We start from the raw sequence: 14,630 nt of genomic DNA, 5'->3' as shown, positions 1-14,630 counted from the left end.
ATGTATTTTAGATTCTAATTTCATTCAAAGAACATTGTCAGAAACCGGACTGGTGGTCAATATAGACAAATCACAGTTAAATTTATTCCAACGCAAATTATTGAATTGGTGAGGTTTAACATGGAATTCAAATTCGTTTTTCATTACAGTTCCAGATAGACGAACAGAAGACGCTGTTTCTTGTTTAAAGAAAGTTATTGGTCGTTTCCCAAATATAACAGCGAGAGAACTGGCACAAGTAGTTGGACAAATCATTTCCATGACACCAGTAATGTATAACATGTGTAATATAATGACACAATTTTCTTTTATGGAAATAGCTACAAAAGAATTATGGATCTAAAATTATTATTCAAACATAGATATCAAGTTTTTGAAGAATTGAATTTCTGGATAAAATGTATTCCTTGTAAAAATACAAGATTTCTACATTCTGTTAAAAGAAAAAATGTAATCATTTATTCAGATGCAAGCAACTCAGCAGCCAGTGCATATACACTTGAAGTTAATTCTAAGGTGTTCCATCTGATGTGGAAAGATGATAAGAAAAATATGAGTTCGACATGGAGAGAGTTGAAGGGCATACAATTGGCGTTGACATCTTTTAAGAATAATTTACAAGAAATGACAGCGAAGTGGTTTACTGATAACCAAAATTGTGAGAAAAAAGTACACTCTGGTATCATGAAGCACCATTTACAAGTTACAGCATATAATATTTTCAAAATGTGCACCGATAGCAAAATTTCACTTGATGTTCAGTGGATTCCGAGTTGAGAAAATGATCAAGCAGATTTTCTTAGTAAAATCATGATGATTGGGAATTATTGTAGAATTTTTTGATTTTGTAAGTTCTATGTTCGGATCATTAACTGTAGACAGATTTGCAAATTTCAAAAATCGTAAATTGCTTAGATACAACTCAAAATTCTAGAATCGTGAATCAGAGGCTGTAGACTGTTGTACAAAAAATTGGGGTGGGGAAATAAATGGCTAGTTCCTCCCATTCATTTAATAGTCTCTTACTAAATCGTAATGCCCTACGGTGTTCTTGTAGTACCAAACTGACCGTGTGCATTTTTTGGCCAATGTTATTTGATGAAAAATTATATCATAAAACTTATGTGAAAGACGTATTATTTTTTTAAAGATACAAAGGAGATAATCATTCAAGGTCAGAACAAAAACTGCTTATTTGGTTCTGTATTTTTCGGTTCTGGAATATTTGTGGCACGATTGGATGCTACTAATTTGTTATGAATGAAGGTGTATTGCAGATGACATGATATTAATAATGGTACTTGCTTATATGTGGCGAATATGAACTGTTGATGTATTGCAGTTGAATAATGGTCCTGGTACATCATAGGGTGTATTGCAGATGATGAAGGTCTTGATACACCATATATAGTGTAATTTGAAATGAAGAGGATATTGATATGTTGTTAGAACAAACACATTTTTCAGATGTTTTTACAGTGGGCAGATGGATAGGCATTAACAACGAAAGTAAAGATCGTCGTCTTGAGGAACTCGCATCAGAACTACCTCGATATTGTAAAACATCTAAGGCCGACAATACAGCAAAACAGTACGTGTACGATTTTAACACTTTTGCAAATGGTGTAACAGCTTTAACCCTAGCTGTGATTACTCCTCTTCCTGCTTCGAAAGCCAACGTTGCATTGTATATCATTCATTTCGCAAAGCAGTACAAATCATCGGAAAAAATTCATTCAGCTGCGCATGCTATTAGCTGGGTATATAGCCTAGCAGGCTATGTTGATCCATGTGATTCTGTCCTCGTTAAAATTATTATGGAGGGGGGGGGGGCACTTAGAGAAACATCAAAACCTGTTACCAAAAAAGAACGTATTACGCCAGAACATTGGAAGGCCCTGGTGTCTACATTTTGAAAGGATGACAATTTGTATAATTTGAGAACTTTGTGTGTGTTTTTTTTAGGTTTTGCTGGATTCCTGAGATTCTCTGAAATAGTAAATATTCTTTATTTAGATATTTGTTTACAGGATAATTGCGTGGAAATTAACATTGTTAAAAGCAAGACAGATGTGTATAAAACTGGTCAAAACGTTTGTATAGCTAGAACATTCTGTGACACATGTCCTGTAAATATATTAGAAAAGTTCTTAAGATTGTCAAATGCTGCAATGTATTCTTCTCAACACTTGTTTAGATCGGTGTCTTTTTGTAAAAAAAAGTCTAATTCTGATAGACCTAGAACGGATAATCGTCCGATTTCATATACAATAGCAAGGAAGATAACATTGGACGCCATTAATAAGATTGGTTAAGACAAGTCAAAATTTGGTGTACATAGTATAAAATCGGGTGGTGCTACTTCTGCAACAGCCGCAGGGGTTTGTGGTAGACTGTTTAAAACGCATGGGCGGTGGCGGTCGGATAGGGCAAAAGATGGCCATGTCAAAGAAAATTTTTCTGAAAAACTTTCAGTCACAAAAAAATCTTGGCATTTAGCGAGTTTTCTTATCTCCTTTATCTTCGAATTAACTAAAACTGCACTTTCAGAGCGCTTCACATCTTACTCAAGAGTTTGTGTTTATAAATGTTTGAGTGAAACGAATAAGAACATAACATTTGTATTAAAAGATGGAGCGTCAATCAAGCGTGCGAAAAGTATGCATTAGTATATTAAAAGGTGCGTTTGATTGAATGACACGAGTACCTCGTACCTGAAATTAATTCACAATCACGCTTTGAGCACACCTATGCGAAACTAGAACTGTCCTAATGGGACTAATACCCCCGCTAGGCTAATTTCAAATGGGACAAATAATTGAATTGAATAATAATTAAGGTTTGGAACACATACAAAAAAAAAATTCTAGAATTGTAAAAAAAAAAAAAATAGTTAACAAAGAAAAATTAAAATCAAAATTGTCAGAATTTCACTGTAAATACATATCTATAACAGTAATACATTTACAAATGTATGTATTTGATGATATATTTTTTTAATTTAATTGATTTAAAGAAAAACCAACAAAATGACAATAACCCCTCCCTTTGCAGTGAATAGAAATACCGGTAGCCAAGCAATGCTCTTCTGTTGATAAAACTTTCAATATCTTTCTAATAAGAGTCTTGACAGATGCAATTAGTCGTTTCAAATTTTCCTCACTTTCTCCTATGGCACAATTGAACTCCATATCAGAAAATTGATCCCATAGGACTATGATTTTCTTTGATGAGCTTGTTAAATTTAATAAACTCCCAAAACATTACCATAATTACCATACTATGTAAAAATATGTAAAAAAGAAAATTTAAAATTACAAACAATTTTAAAATTGCCAAAACACTACAATCATATCAGTAATTTTGAATTTCATTTAAATTAATGCCCAATAGGGTCACTTCATCAAATTACTTGACAAATAAATTTAAACAACCTCTAAAAATAGTTTAACTTCTTTATTAATAATTATATTATTTATTTCCTTATAATGATAGACCTTTTGGTTTACATGAAACAGTTTTAAAATAGCCCCAAAACCATCACCCATTTTACAGATTATCAATTTCCCCTAAACACATGCTCCATCTGAGCCATGGCTCAGATAATGGCTCCCTTGGGACAAATGAATTCAGCCACACTTGTCTTTAATGTTCTCATTAGCTCCTAAGAATTTATCATTGACAAAAAAAACTTTGCATTGTCAGTTGATAGAATACTTATAAAAAATAAATTTTTTTTTATTAATTAAGACATAAAGACAAAAAACTCCATCTGGATGTATTTATATATTAAATATATTTTAGACTGTTTTCTATTAATTAATTAATAAAATCTGTAAGGATTACCTCCCTTACTTTTCAACATTAGTGTACAATATATAGAATAAGGAAAATGAATACTGTCATAAAATCATTAAATCTTGTCTGATCTTAAAAAAAATTGCAGGTGCACATCTTCAGATGGTGTTCAACATACGTACAAATTTTCAAACTGTTCCATGCAGTAATAAAAAATTCTATAGGGGGGACAAAGTTGCGTCTACAGACAGACGGACAGACGGACAGACGGACAGACAGACAGACGGACAGACGGACAGGGTGAAACCAATATACCCCCCTAAACTTCGTTTGCGGGGGTATAATTAAGAATTTCAGTCACGTGTTCGGGGCTTTGTTATTCTTGAGGTCTAAAGGGTTGAAATTCGTAAACAAACTACCTTTTTTAATAGAAACAAGCATACAAGGTTTCTCACTTTTTAACTAAAAAAAACAACATACGGACGCACGGCTGTATCGACTTGTTTCATGGATGTGAATGATTAATATAACTGTTTTTATTGACCATATACACGACAATTTGAAACATTTATGCGCTCATATAGAAAACAATCTTTTAAAAGGAAGATGTTGCCTAAAATCTTCGAAAAACCTAAGTAAACACATACCCCTGCTATATCAATCGAGTCAATGCCTAGTTTAAGTTTAAGGGAATAAAAAGTGGAATTGAAATTAAAAAGCCGAAATGCTTGAAGGAAAGGCAAACATTAGCAGAAAACTTGGATCAGGGGTTTAGATCCTTAAGTGCCATAGAGTAAAACGTATTAATTTTTTTAATATAAGTACAAATTCCTGATTTAATGCATATATCAAAATGTATTAAATCTTAAGAATTTTTCTCGTCTCTACATGTTGTTAAGAATAACTAAATACATGGTTATAATGTCAATGAAGCCTTCTCCAAAATCGTGTGGCCCCTGGGTCAGTGTAGGTTCTAGGGGGCCCAATATGGCCATAGTGTGGAAATAATTATATTAAATCTTAAACTTAAATATTTTTTTTTTGTTATTTCACAGTCGCGGGAGTTAAACTATTTGCATTGTTATTACATGTATGTAAAAACCTCTACCTAAATTTTTCTATTTGTGGAAGCCTACTTGATTTTATGTGCATTGTATATGCTTGTGTGCATTATCAACGAAACTGTGAATATTATAAAAATGGGATTAAAAGCCTTTAGGTCTTTTTGACAAAATGTTAATAATTTTGACACCTGGTGCTGGGGTAAGAAAATCCGAGATTCTCTTGTTTCCCCCTTTAAGAATTAATGTTTAAAACAAGAAATAATAAAAGTGGGGGTAACGGTTAGAACAGTTTTGGACTTCAAAATGAAGTCTTCGATTTCGAAAGAAGTTTTAAAACGCAAACATGAGACTGCAGGACAGGTCCATCTACGATGATATTCAGGTAACCATCAGGTCTGTGGGCCTCTTGTTACTATAGCTATATAATTATGCAAGCTTTGGCATAAACACTAATATCTATGGAGCAGGGATTCTTGAGAGGAAGGATTTTCACACATACATGTACACCCTATTTTTACTGTTTTGTGATTATCTTCCTTTTCAAAGGTTTTCATCCGTTATTAGAAAGTATAGAATCATTTCATTACCATTGTAACAAGTACCAAGACGGAGGGATGGACGGACGAACAGACAGACAGACGGACGATGGACAACATGTGATCAGAAAAATTCACTAAGACCTTTTTAGCTGAGCTAAAACCTGTACATCAAAGGATTTTCATTAAATGTCAGATGATGGTTCTTAATAAAACATTGAAAACCATATAAGGAAAATGTATCGACATAAAAAGAAAACAATATCTAATAACTGAAGTTAAATTATATGTAACTGCACTGCGTAGAACATTTGTAAGTAGACGTTTCAAATTGTCTTGTAGAAATAGAATTTCATCCATTCAAAGCTAGCAATAATATTGCAGTCCTCTCCGATTTATTTTACATACTGAAGCATTTTTAACATTAAAAACGGAAAAATAATTTTGATCAAAACCGTTAGTATGTCCCTTTAAGGGTAGATCGGTTTGATAACGTGAATATCGGTGTAAAGAAGTGGTCTTATCTCGTTATATCACTAAAACAGCATTGAACTAGAAACTATTCAAAGTGAATGGGAAACTGATTTTTGCCGCGTTATTTATGTTCACAAAGGGAAATTCTTATATTCAGTTCAGATAAGAAATGCAAATGTTACTGTCAATGTTAAATGATCTGATCCAAAATCGTTGCGGGAACGAGTATTCATTGACACCAATACGGAGATCCTATGGAGTTGTTACCCTTTCCCAAAAAATTGGGATAGGGGTACATTGTGCAGCTTATTGAAAGTGTGAGCCTGACGTTTATACATCACTATACCTGTGACCGACCGACCCAATAGTCCTTAATTCTAAATTATCCAAAAGAAATAAACATTAAATTAGTACTCTAATTTATATGTATTAAAATTCATTATTATACTTTCATGTTAAATACTGAAATCTGATTAGTTTAGACGCAGTTGATAATCGTTTTATTACCCTCAGCGTTAGCAACACACTTAGCAACGGGTAACACAACGAATTGTTACATGCACGTAAACTATGCGCGTATGGTTCGCCAAAGAATTCACCTCATTCATATATTTAAAAGTAGTAAAGTTTTCTTTAAAATTAAGACATTCAGTATAATAAGATAAATAGTGCCCGTTTAGAAGGGTTAGAATTGAAATTGACACCCCTCGAAAACATTGTCAACCTCCGCTTCGCGTCGGTTGACAATAGTTTTCTCGGGGTGTCAATTTCAACTCTTACCCTCCTAAACGGGCACTATTTATATAATAGCACAGTAAAATAAATGATAATAATGAAATGACAGAATAATGATCATTTCGATATTTTACTAAGCCTGTTAGGGGTTCTCCACAATTCCCTGACTTGTACTTTCTATGACGTTTCATAAAATTAAAAATGTGTGTCCTTATATATATATATATATATATATATATATATATATATATATATATATCCCAATCAGTGTCTGTTTGATTTTTATCTTTAAGTTGTGGAGGATTCCTAAAACTTGTAATTTTACTGCATGTTCACATTCATAAATTGATCATATTATTGTTTCAATAAATTTTAAATATGATTTACCCGTTATAGTAATGAACAGAAACTTGGTTTTCGGCAAAGCTGTACTTGGCAATGAAATATTAATGGTATCCTTAATCCATGATGATCTTCCATTTAACGAAATTATTTTTGGAACGTTGTAATCTTGTTGTACACCTGGGGCCTGTAAACCAAGCCAAAAATAACATTCAAAATATATGAACTCACATTAAACCAACAGATAATTGTGATACGCAAATACCTGCATACATTGTTATTTCTTCATTACTGAGCATATCTTTGTTAAGTACTCTTGTGTAGGTTATTTATTAAGTCTGCAGTGGAGGTCCAAGGGGTGTGTGTGTGTGTGTGTGTAATAAGTCATTACATAATAAGAAACCTACTTTTTAAATAGTATTACGTACGTAATATATGAAATTCCGTTATAATGACTTAGTATTTCATAAGTACCATTTGGTATCTCGGTATAACGTCTTGTTATCTCGTACATGCGAGATTTTATTTAATCCTGTTATTACGACATTCATAATCTTGTTCAAATGAGACGCTACTTTGTACGTTTGACTTAGTTTCTCATCACTACGACTTATTTTGTCTTTTAATAAATTACGTGTTAAAAGCGATATATTCGCCCTCGTTATCAGAGATATCAGAAATTAAAACTGAGCGAATAAAAATACCGTATCTTATTTTTCAGTACAACAGTGTCTGGGCAAAGGATAAATCCTCTTAATACTGGGATATCGCCAATTTTTAAACCCCAAACAGAAAATTGTGATAATTTAGCTAAAAATTTCAAGCATGGTCTAAATGGACACATATTTTAAAAAAAACGGCACTGTACAAAATGGCCAGGACTTCCCCTTTATAGTTGCTGAGAAAAATGCAACATATATTTGTTACGGACAATGAGACACACAAAAGGAAAGGGGTTATATCAAAAATAGAAAAAACGATCTAACTTTTTGATACTTTGAATTAACAATGTAGGTAGATTTGTACGATATAAAGGTCAAACGTATCAGGGACTTAGAATCGCATTTTCGACGTTTAATTCATATTAACGAAATGATAAGTTGCAATTGTACCGACACTTGTATTCCATTGCCACAAGGGGTGATTTTCTTCGACTAGTAAAGTCTTAATCAAGAACTTACCATGAGTTTTTAGAGTTATTACATGTGTGTGCTCACATAATTTAATTTTTCCCATTGTCAAATTTGATTTCCTTAATTGAGGTTGATAAAGTAATTGTACCTGTACGATATTTGATTTTAGGTAGCCATTAGAAATTCAATCTTGGCGTTGAATTCGTGTAGGTCCGATGTTATTATCGCATCTTTTTTAGCCATGCCCTCAGACAGTGAATGATTTTTTTGTTGGTAAACACAATATCAAATAGTGCATATTCCTGATTGTCATATCACTTAATAAGAAAAAGGTATTTTACCTTGACAAAAATTGGTATCTCAGCACTGTCTAATATTTTATATCCAGCCAAAAAATCGTACACAGCAACGGTTATATTGTAGAATCCAAACTTTTCCAAATTTGTATCGATGACTTGCATTTTTAGTGTGGAGTTACGTCCGTTGACCTATAAGGAAAAACCACAGAATGAATTGTTCGTCGAGGGAGACAAATCCTCGGGGAGCTCCTAACCTTAATATATTTATAACAAATATCAATCAATTAATAGATTTTTCAAAATAAATTATCTGTATTGAATATATTGACTGTATATGTAAAAATATTATTCACAGTTGTTGTTAATGTTTTGTAAAACACTTTAATAGTTTTGAAAATTGTAAATAAACATGCATTGAATAAATTAATCACGTGTAAACATAGTTTTTTTTATATAAACTAATGATGATATATTTTAAAAAACTTTTGATGAAATATTCACATTTTTATAAAGTTTAGTGTTAACATGTAAAGATGCAATTTTGCTATACTCAAAAGTTTGAGTTTTACTTTTTTCAAAAGCGACAATTTGGACTTATTTTCATATTTTTGTTTTATTAATGAATGTAGGATGTTTGTAATAATATCTTTATTTAAATAAAACCATTCAAAAACAATACAATAATTTATAAAATTTAAAAGAAAAATAATTAGTAAAGGGTTGTGCTTAATTTTCAAAAACATTCTTTTAGTGCTTAGTAATAATTGATTATTTCCAGTTTAAACAGATTGCAAATCGTTTTTTTAGATTCACATTGCTGAACAAAACAACTTTATGATTATGAATAAAATGTAAACAAAATTCTTTTAATGTGTTGAGATTGGCGTTTACTGTTAAAAAGATTAACAACTTAATTAAATTTTTGATAATTTGGGACTTTTGGCAATCCCTAGAATTGACTCTTACGAACACCAAAAATTGTGAAATGGCATCTTTTCTTATCAGTGACATCTCCTAATAATGGCCCACTATTATTTTTTAATAAAAAAAATTCCAGAGTTTTTTTTCATCTGATCTTTTTTCACACTTTTAATCAAACATTTGAGTAAGTAGACATATTTAAGATCTTCCGTCATTCAAATAATATAATAATGGTGACAGCTCCGCCTCCTTTGTAAGACTCTTTGAAAATGACAGACGTTATCACATATGCCAGATCATTGAGAGAAGTTTCCTCTTTTCTTTATTTTACCGTGACTGTTACAAGTTTGCCAGTGGCATAAATCATTTAATGCATGTATGCATTTGCATGTTACAAAAAACTCTTACCTTTACAAAAGAGCCCCCGACAGAATCTTGAAACCAGACGTACAGAACAGCCTAAAACAGATATATATATATATATATATATATATATATATATATATATATATATATATATATATATATATATATATATATATATATATATATTGTTCTAATGTTTATATATAATGTTATGTAAAGGAGTAATTTTGAGTAGAAGAGAGAGAGAGAGAGAGAGAGAGAGAGAGAGAGAGAGAGAGAGAGAGAGAGAGAGAGAGAGAGAGAGATTTACAATCTTAGCAGTAGGATGATAATTAAACAAGGAAATTTGGATTGCCACACTGTTTCCTGCAACTACATCTGAAGGAGGTTTTATTTTGACAAAAAACGACTGGAACACTTGTATCTAAAAGTAAAATGAGATTACATGTATATTGTATAGTTTAGATAACAATGGAAACGCTGGATACAGTCTCAGTGATTTTTTTTAATATCATACATGTGTATACCTTTAATGGATTATTTCCTTGTGAAATACCGAATCCTTTGTCATCATTCACACAAAAAGCAGTAGTTATCCAGGTTGTTAAAGTATCAGGCACCTTTTTCGTGAAGGACGTTAGTTTTCGTCCTCTATGAATAAATCATATTGAGGAATGTTTTTATTTATTCAACAAATAATTTATAAATATATATCATAAACCTAAAATATTTTACTATATTATAAATATTATGAAGCTCATAACAAATCCCCAGTAAAATATTTATTTTTGTATGCAAAGTACATTTTAAACAGTCAAAATATAGAGGCCAGTGCGCGGGGTTTTTTTTTTAGTTCTGACCCGACTGATGAAGATCATATGTATGTTTTTATTATGGAAAAATTATTCACTGTCGTATTTTCAATTTGAAAGCATTTAATTTTGTAATTAAATACATATAGGACCTCTCGTGATTTGCGATGATATATGATTTTCATCCAACAAGGGGATATAGAAAACTCACAACGAGTTGGATTAAAATCATATACCATCGCAAATTACGAAAGAATCTTTGTATCACATGATTTACCACGTATTTTGTTAAACCTTAAACTTTTCCGTAAAAGATATAATTGTTAGCCGCACAACCCATTTACAGTATGACGTCAACAACTTTATGCAAAAAGGTTCCTTGAAGATTCACAAACAAACATTTCATTTTCGACCATATTTTGTATCAATTCATAAAAAAATAAATAAAATGGCATTAAATGATTCACATGTACAACTTCACACTTTTCAATCAAATTATTTTGTACACTTTCATTCTACGTCAACCGCCTAAACCTGCCTAATGTTTTAATATGACGTCACATTGCGTTATGATACACAGTGTAATATCAGAAATTAATTACGTATGTAATATACTCCGTATGTTGAGATAAACATGTGAAAAATGTAAAATATATTATTATAGCAGTAATTGATCCAATTGGTCGGATCACGTCTCGTTGCAAGGCGCGGACCATCAGATCATACTCGATGCTTCGCGTCTCCTTTGATCTGATGATCTGCGCCTGGCAACTGGGGCTTTTTGGATCAAGTACCTTGTCTATTTAAAAGTTGTAATTACAAAACTATATTAAAAAAATTAACTGTATAACGTTTACTTATATAACAAACCTATTTTGAATCGAACTCTTTTAACACACACTAAAAAAAAGACCTTATTTAATGAGAGTGGTGAAACGATATCGCAAATCCCAAGTGTGGTGATCCAGAAAATCGAATAACACTCTGTAAAATTGACAGTATCAAATAATATAGATATATCGCATATCCCCTAACTCCGTCATTTTCGGGAAATTCCTCGCCCTTTGAATTCATGAGGTCATTTTTTGCTATTAAAAAATGTTTCAATCAAATATTAACAATTAAACAAGGGTTAAATTTAAGATTTTGTCAAAACATATCAAAATTACACCTTGTTCATTTTATACACCATTAATTGTGTAAATCAGCTAAAACTTTTTCAAGGGTGCACTAAAATATCGATATTTCTGACATTCCGGCCCATTCGATCATTTTCGGTGGTCAGTCATTTTTAGAGAGGTCAAGATGAAACATTTCTTATGTAATGTATTTTTTATTAAGGTTGTTAATACATTTTTTCGGTCCGCAATAGCGTTTCTTCACTACACTTGATGATAACGTCAACTTGCTCAGGCCGTAATTTTGCCATATAGAGAGTATAGATATATACTCATTAATGATATGAAATATTTGAAATATGCCAGGACAGAAATCAATCAGCATCGATACATTCTGAAGAGGTCATTGTGATTGTTGTTACAAGGACCCATTTTTGGGAGTTGATTTTAATCAACTCTCCTATGCAGTTACTCTGGCACACCGAAAGTGAAACAGTGTTGGGACCTAAGCACAAATCATCACCGCTGACAAGATGCAGTTCTTGAAAATAATAGAAAAATTCGATGTAATGTATGCTGAAGCATTGCTTTTTAAGGAAACTAATCAATAAACACTTTGAAAATCGTCAGATTTTATATAATAAGAACAACTAAGATATTTTTTATAGTCTCATGTATTCCTACGCCAGAGTTTTATATAGCTTCGTTCAACCAAACGCTTGGCTGTCTCCGTAAATCTCCGACAAGCAGAGAAGCTCTCTTGCATGTCGGAAATAACGGAGACAGCCGAGCGTCTGGTTGAACGAGAATAGAGTTCGATATCAATAGTGCATACATCCATACAATTTTTAGAATTGCTTCGATTATTTATTCATAGTTTGAAATCTATCTTTAAATATTACACAACATGATTCATATGGGTTTTTTTTTCGAAATTCTTGTCGGAAAAGTCTAAAATTCATATAATAAAAAAGTGCGTTATTCAAATACAGACTAGAAACTAATTGCCGTGCAAGACAAGTTAATTTTGAAATAAATGATAATCGATAAAATCAACTCCCGTCAATACTTCAGTATTTTAATTCATTCAGGCGATCATTTCATTTCGATTGCATCAAATACCATTTAAAGTGTATACACAATTTTTACCTATTATAACTTGTCCTAGATATATGTACATATTAAGTTTAAACTATATAGTTAACGTGTCTTCATTCCATGGCTTATCATAGGACATGTGGGTGACGGAAATAGGTTCAAAAGTTATGATAAGCACATTTGATAAATGTTGTATTTATAGGGCTTATTATAATAATAATAGAGATGTTTTTGTTAATAATTTTATAAATGAAATGTTTCAGATTATATCTAGTGATTACAAATAATAGAAATGCGGTATGTTTTCTGCGTTTGGGCACTCGGGGATAAGTTATTTATACATGTAGTAAGTCTTCCTATAAGAGAAGATGCGATTAAAAGAGGCATGATCACAATTTAGTCAAATTCTTTTTTTCTGTTGTTATTATTTACAATGTTTTTGGAATGTATTTCTAATGATCATATGAAATTCAAGAGTAAGTGGTAGAGTTATAAGCAGGAAACAGGGCTCATTTAAACAAGGCTCGTGTCCTCTTTTTATTCACATAGGTTCAATAAACCAGTAAAAACAAAACCTTTTTCAAGCTCATTTGTCTATTTTCTTATTCATTTTAAGCATTAATATACAGTTCCTAACGTTCGACACATTCATCTTAGGTCTAAACTGGAACTTTCACTTCAATATTAAAAATGTAAACAAAATTTAGGATGCCTATTAGAAATACCTTACAAAAGCATTGTAAACATTAAAATCGGAAAAAAATAATTTTTGACCAAAAAGTGAGAATGCCCCTTTGAAACGTGTACGGGTACGTTATTACTACACGTTCACGTTCACGTTTGAAATTTCAACCTCTAAAATATTGAATAATATCCACATTAATAATGTTTTTCATGACTTCCTTTCTTCACGTACGTATAATTAATTTACATTCGACTTCGAATTTCAATACTAATTTTTAAATTTTATAACAAAAATGAAAATCCATAAAACCATACCATGCGCCTATCCTTTAGATATTATAGATTCTTAAAAGAGATTGGCATAAAATATCATTGAAAACTTATGGATCGTGATAATAAATTCACTCTTTGAATCGTGAAAAAATATGGTCAATGTTCTATAGAATAATTAAGTTCTACAAAACAAAAAGGTCCCGGTGCAGGAGTAGGCTATCTGTTTTGATATGTACTTGAAAATTCATGAAAATCGTTAGCTTGAACGTCCATAACATGTGACAGAGTAAAAGCAGAGTTTCTGCGTACTACTAACAGCCGCGATTAGATCAACATCTTCTAAAGGCACATGTCAAACTTATCACGATATATATTTCTGAGGACCACAAGGAGGAACTCGGTCTCAATTTTTTTATATAACACATGGTTATGCTAAAGAAAGGATCTTTTTAATATTTTTAATTACTCAAGATGTCTTACTAAACATTTTTAGGGGAAAACATTTACTATTAACATTTTAAGTAAGAACCCAATTAATACTTTTCTCCAATCAGCAAATCATATTACAGTTTTTTTGGTTTTATTTCTGTGTTACTTATATGTTGAAACACCGTTCTTTCAGAAACTAAATTTGTGTTAAATTTTTTGCTTAAAGAACAAACAACCAACACTTTTAATTAAAAGCGGATTACATGTACATAAATAGGTCACACTCGTTACAATTTCCAATAACCTTTTATTGACAAGTACAAAATAACCCCATATTAAGCATATCATTTCTCACTTTGTGCTATATAATTATTATGGTGCAAGAAAGAGGATTAATCATAATGTCTTCGGCGGTAAACGCGTTCATTATCTTGAGAACAAAGACAATCTAGTGAGTTTGCCCATATACTGGCCGTAGATTCAGAGAAAAGTAGCGTACAAGGTGTCGCATATTCCCCACTCGGAGCAATGAAGACGAAAGAATTTCA

The 14,630-nt window shown here is 31.6% G+C and overlaps 1 protein-coding gene across 2 annotated transcripts in view; it reads right to left on the bottom strand.

Annotated features, from left to right (window-relative positions):
- The window catches only part of LOC136276280 (CD109 antigen-like), a 58,374-nt gene that overhangs the window by 11,362 nt on the left and 32,382 nt on the right, over nucleotides 1-14,630 (bottom strand). For both annotated transcript variants that reach the window (XM_066087857.1, XM_066087858.1), the window contains exons 19-23: nucleotides 10,196-10,319; nucleotides 9,979-10,092; nucleotides 9,711-9,761; nucleotides 8,424-8,570; nucleotides 6,995-7,136 (exon numbers count right to left, since the gene is read on the bottom strand). In XM_066087857.1, the coding sequence (XP_065943929.1) occupies nucleotides 6,995-7,136; nucleotides 8,424-8,570; nucleotides 9,711-9,761; nucleotides 9,979-10,092; nucleotides 10,196-10,319 (578 nt within the window). The remainder of the gene's footprint in view (nucleotides 1-6,994; nucleotides 7,137-8,423; nucleotides 8,571-9,710; nucleotides 9,762-9,978; nucleotides 10,093-10,195; nucleotides 10,320-14,630) is intronic.

This window comes from Magallana gigas, chromosome 6 (genome assembly GCF_963853765.1).
Source record: "Magallana gigas chromosome 6, xbMagGiga1.1, whole genome shotgun sequence".
Lineage (NCBI taxonomy): Eukaryota > Metazoa > Mollusca > Bivalvia > Ostreida > Ostreidae > Magallana > Magallana gigas.
This window is presented reverse-complemented; position numbering and strand designations above follow the sequence as displayed.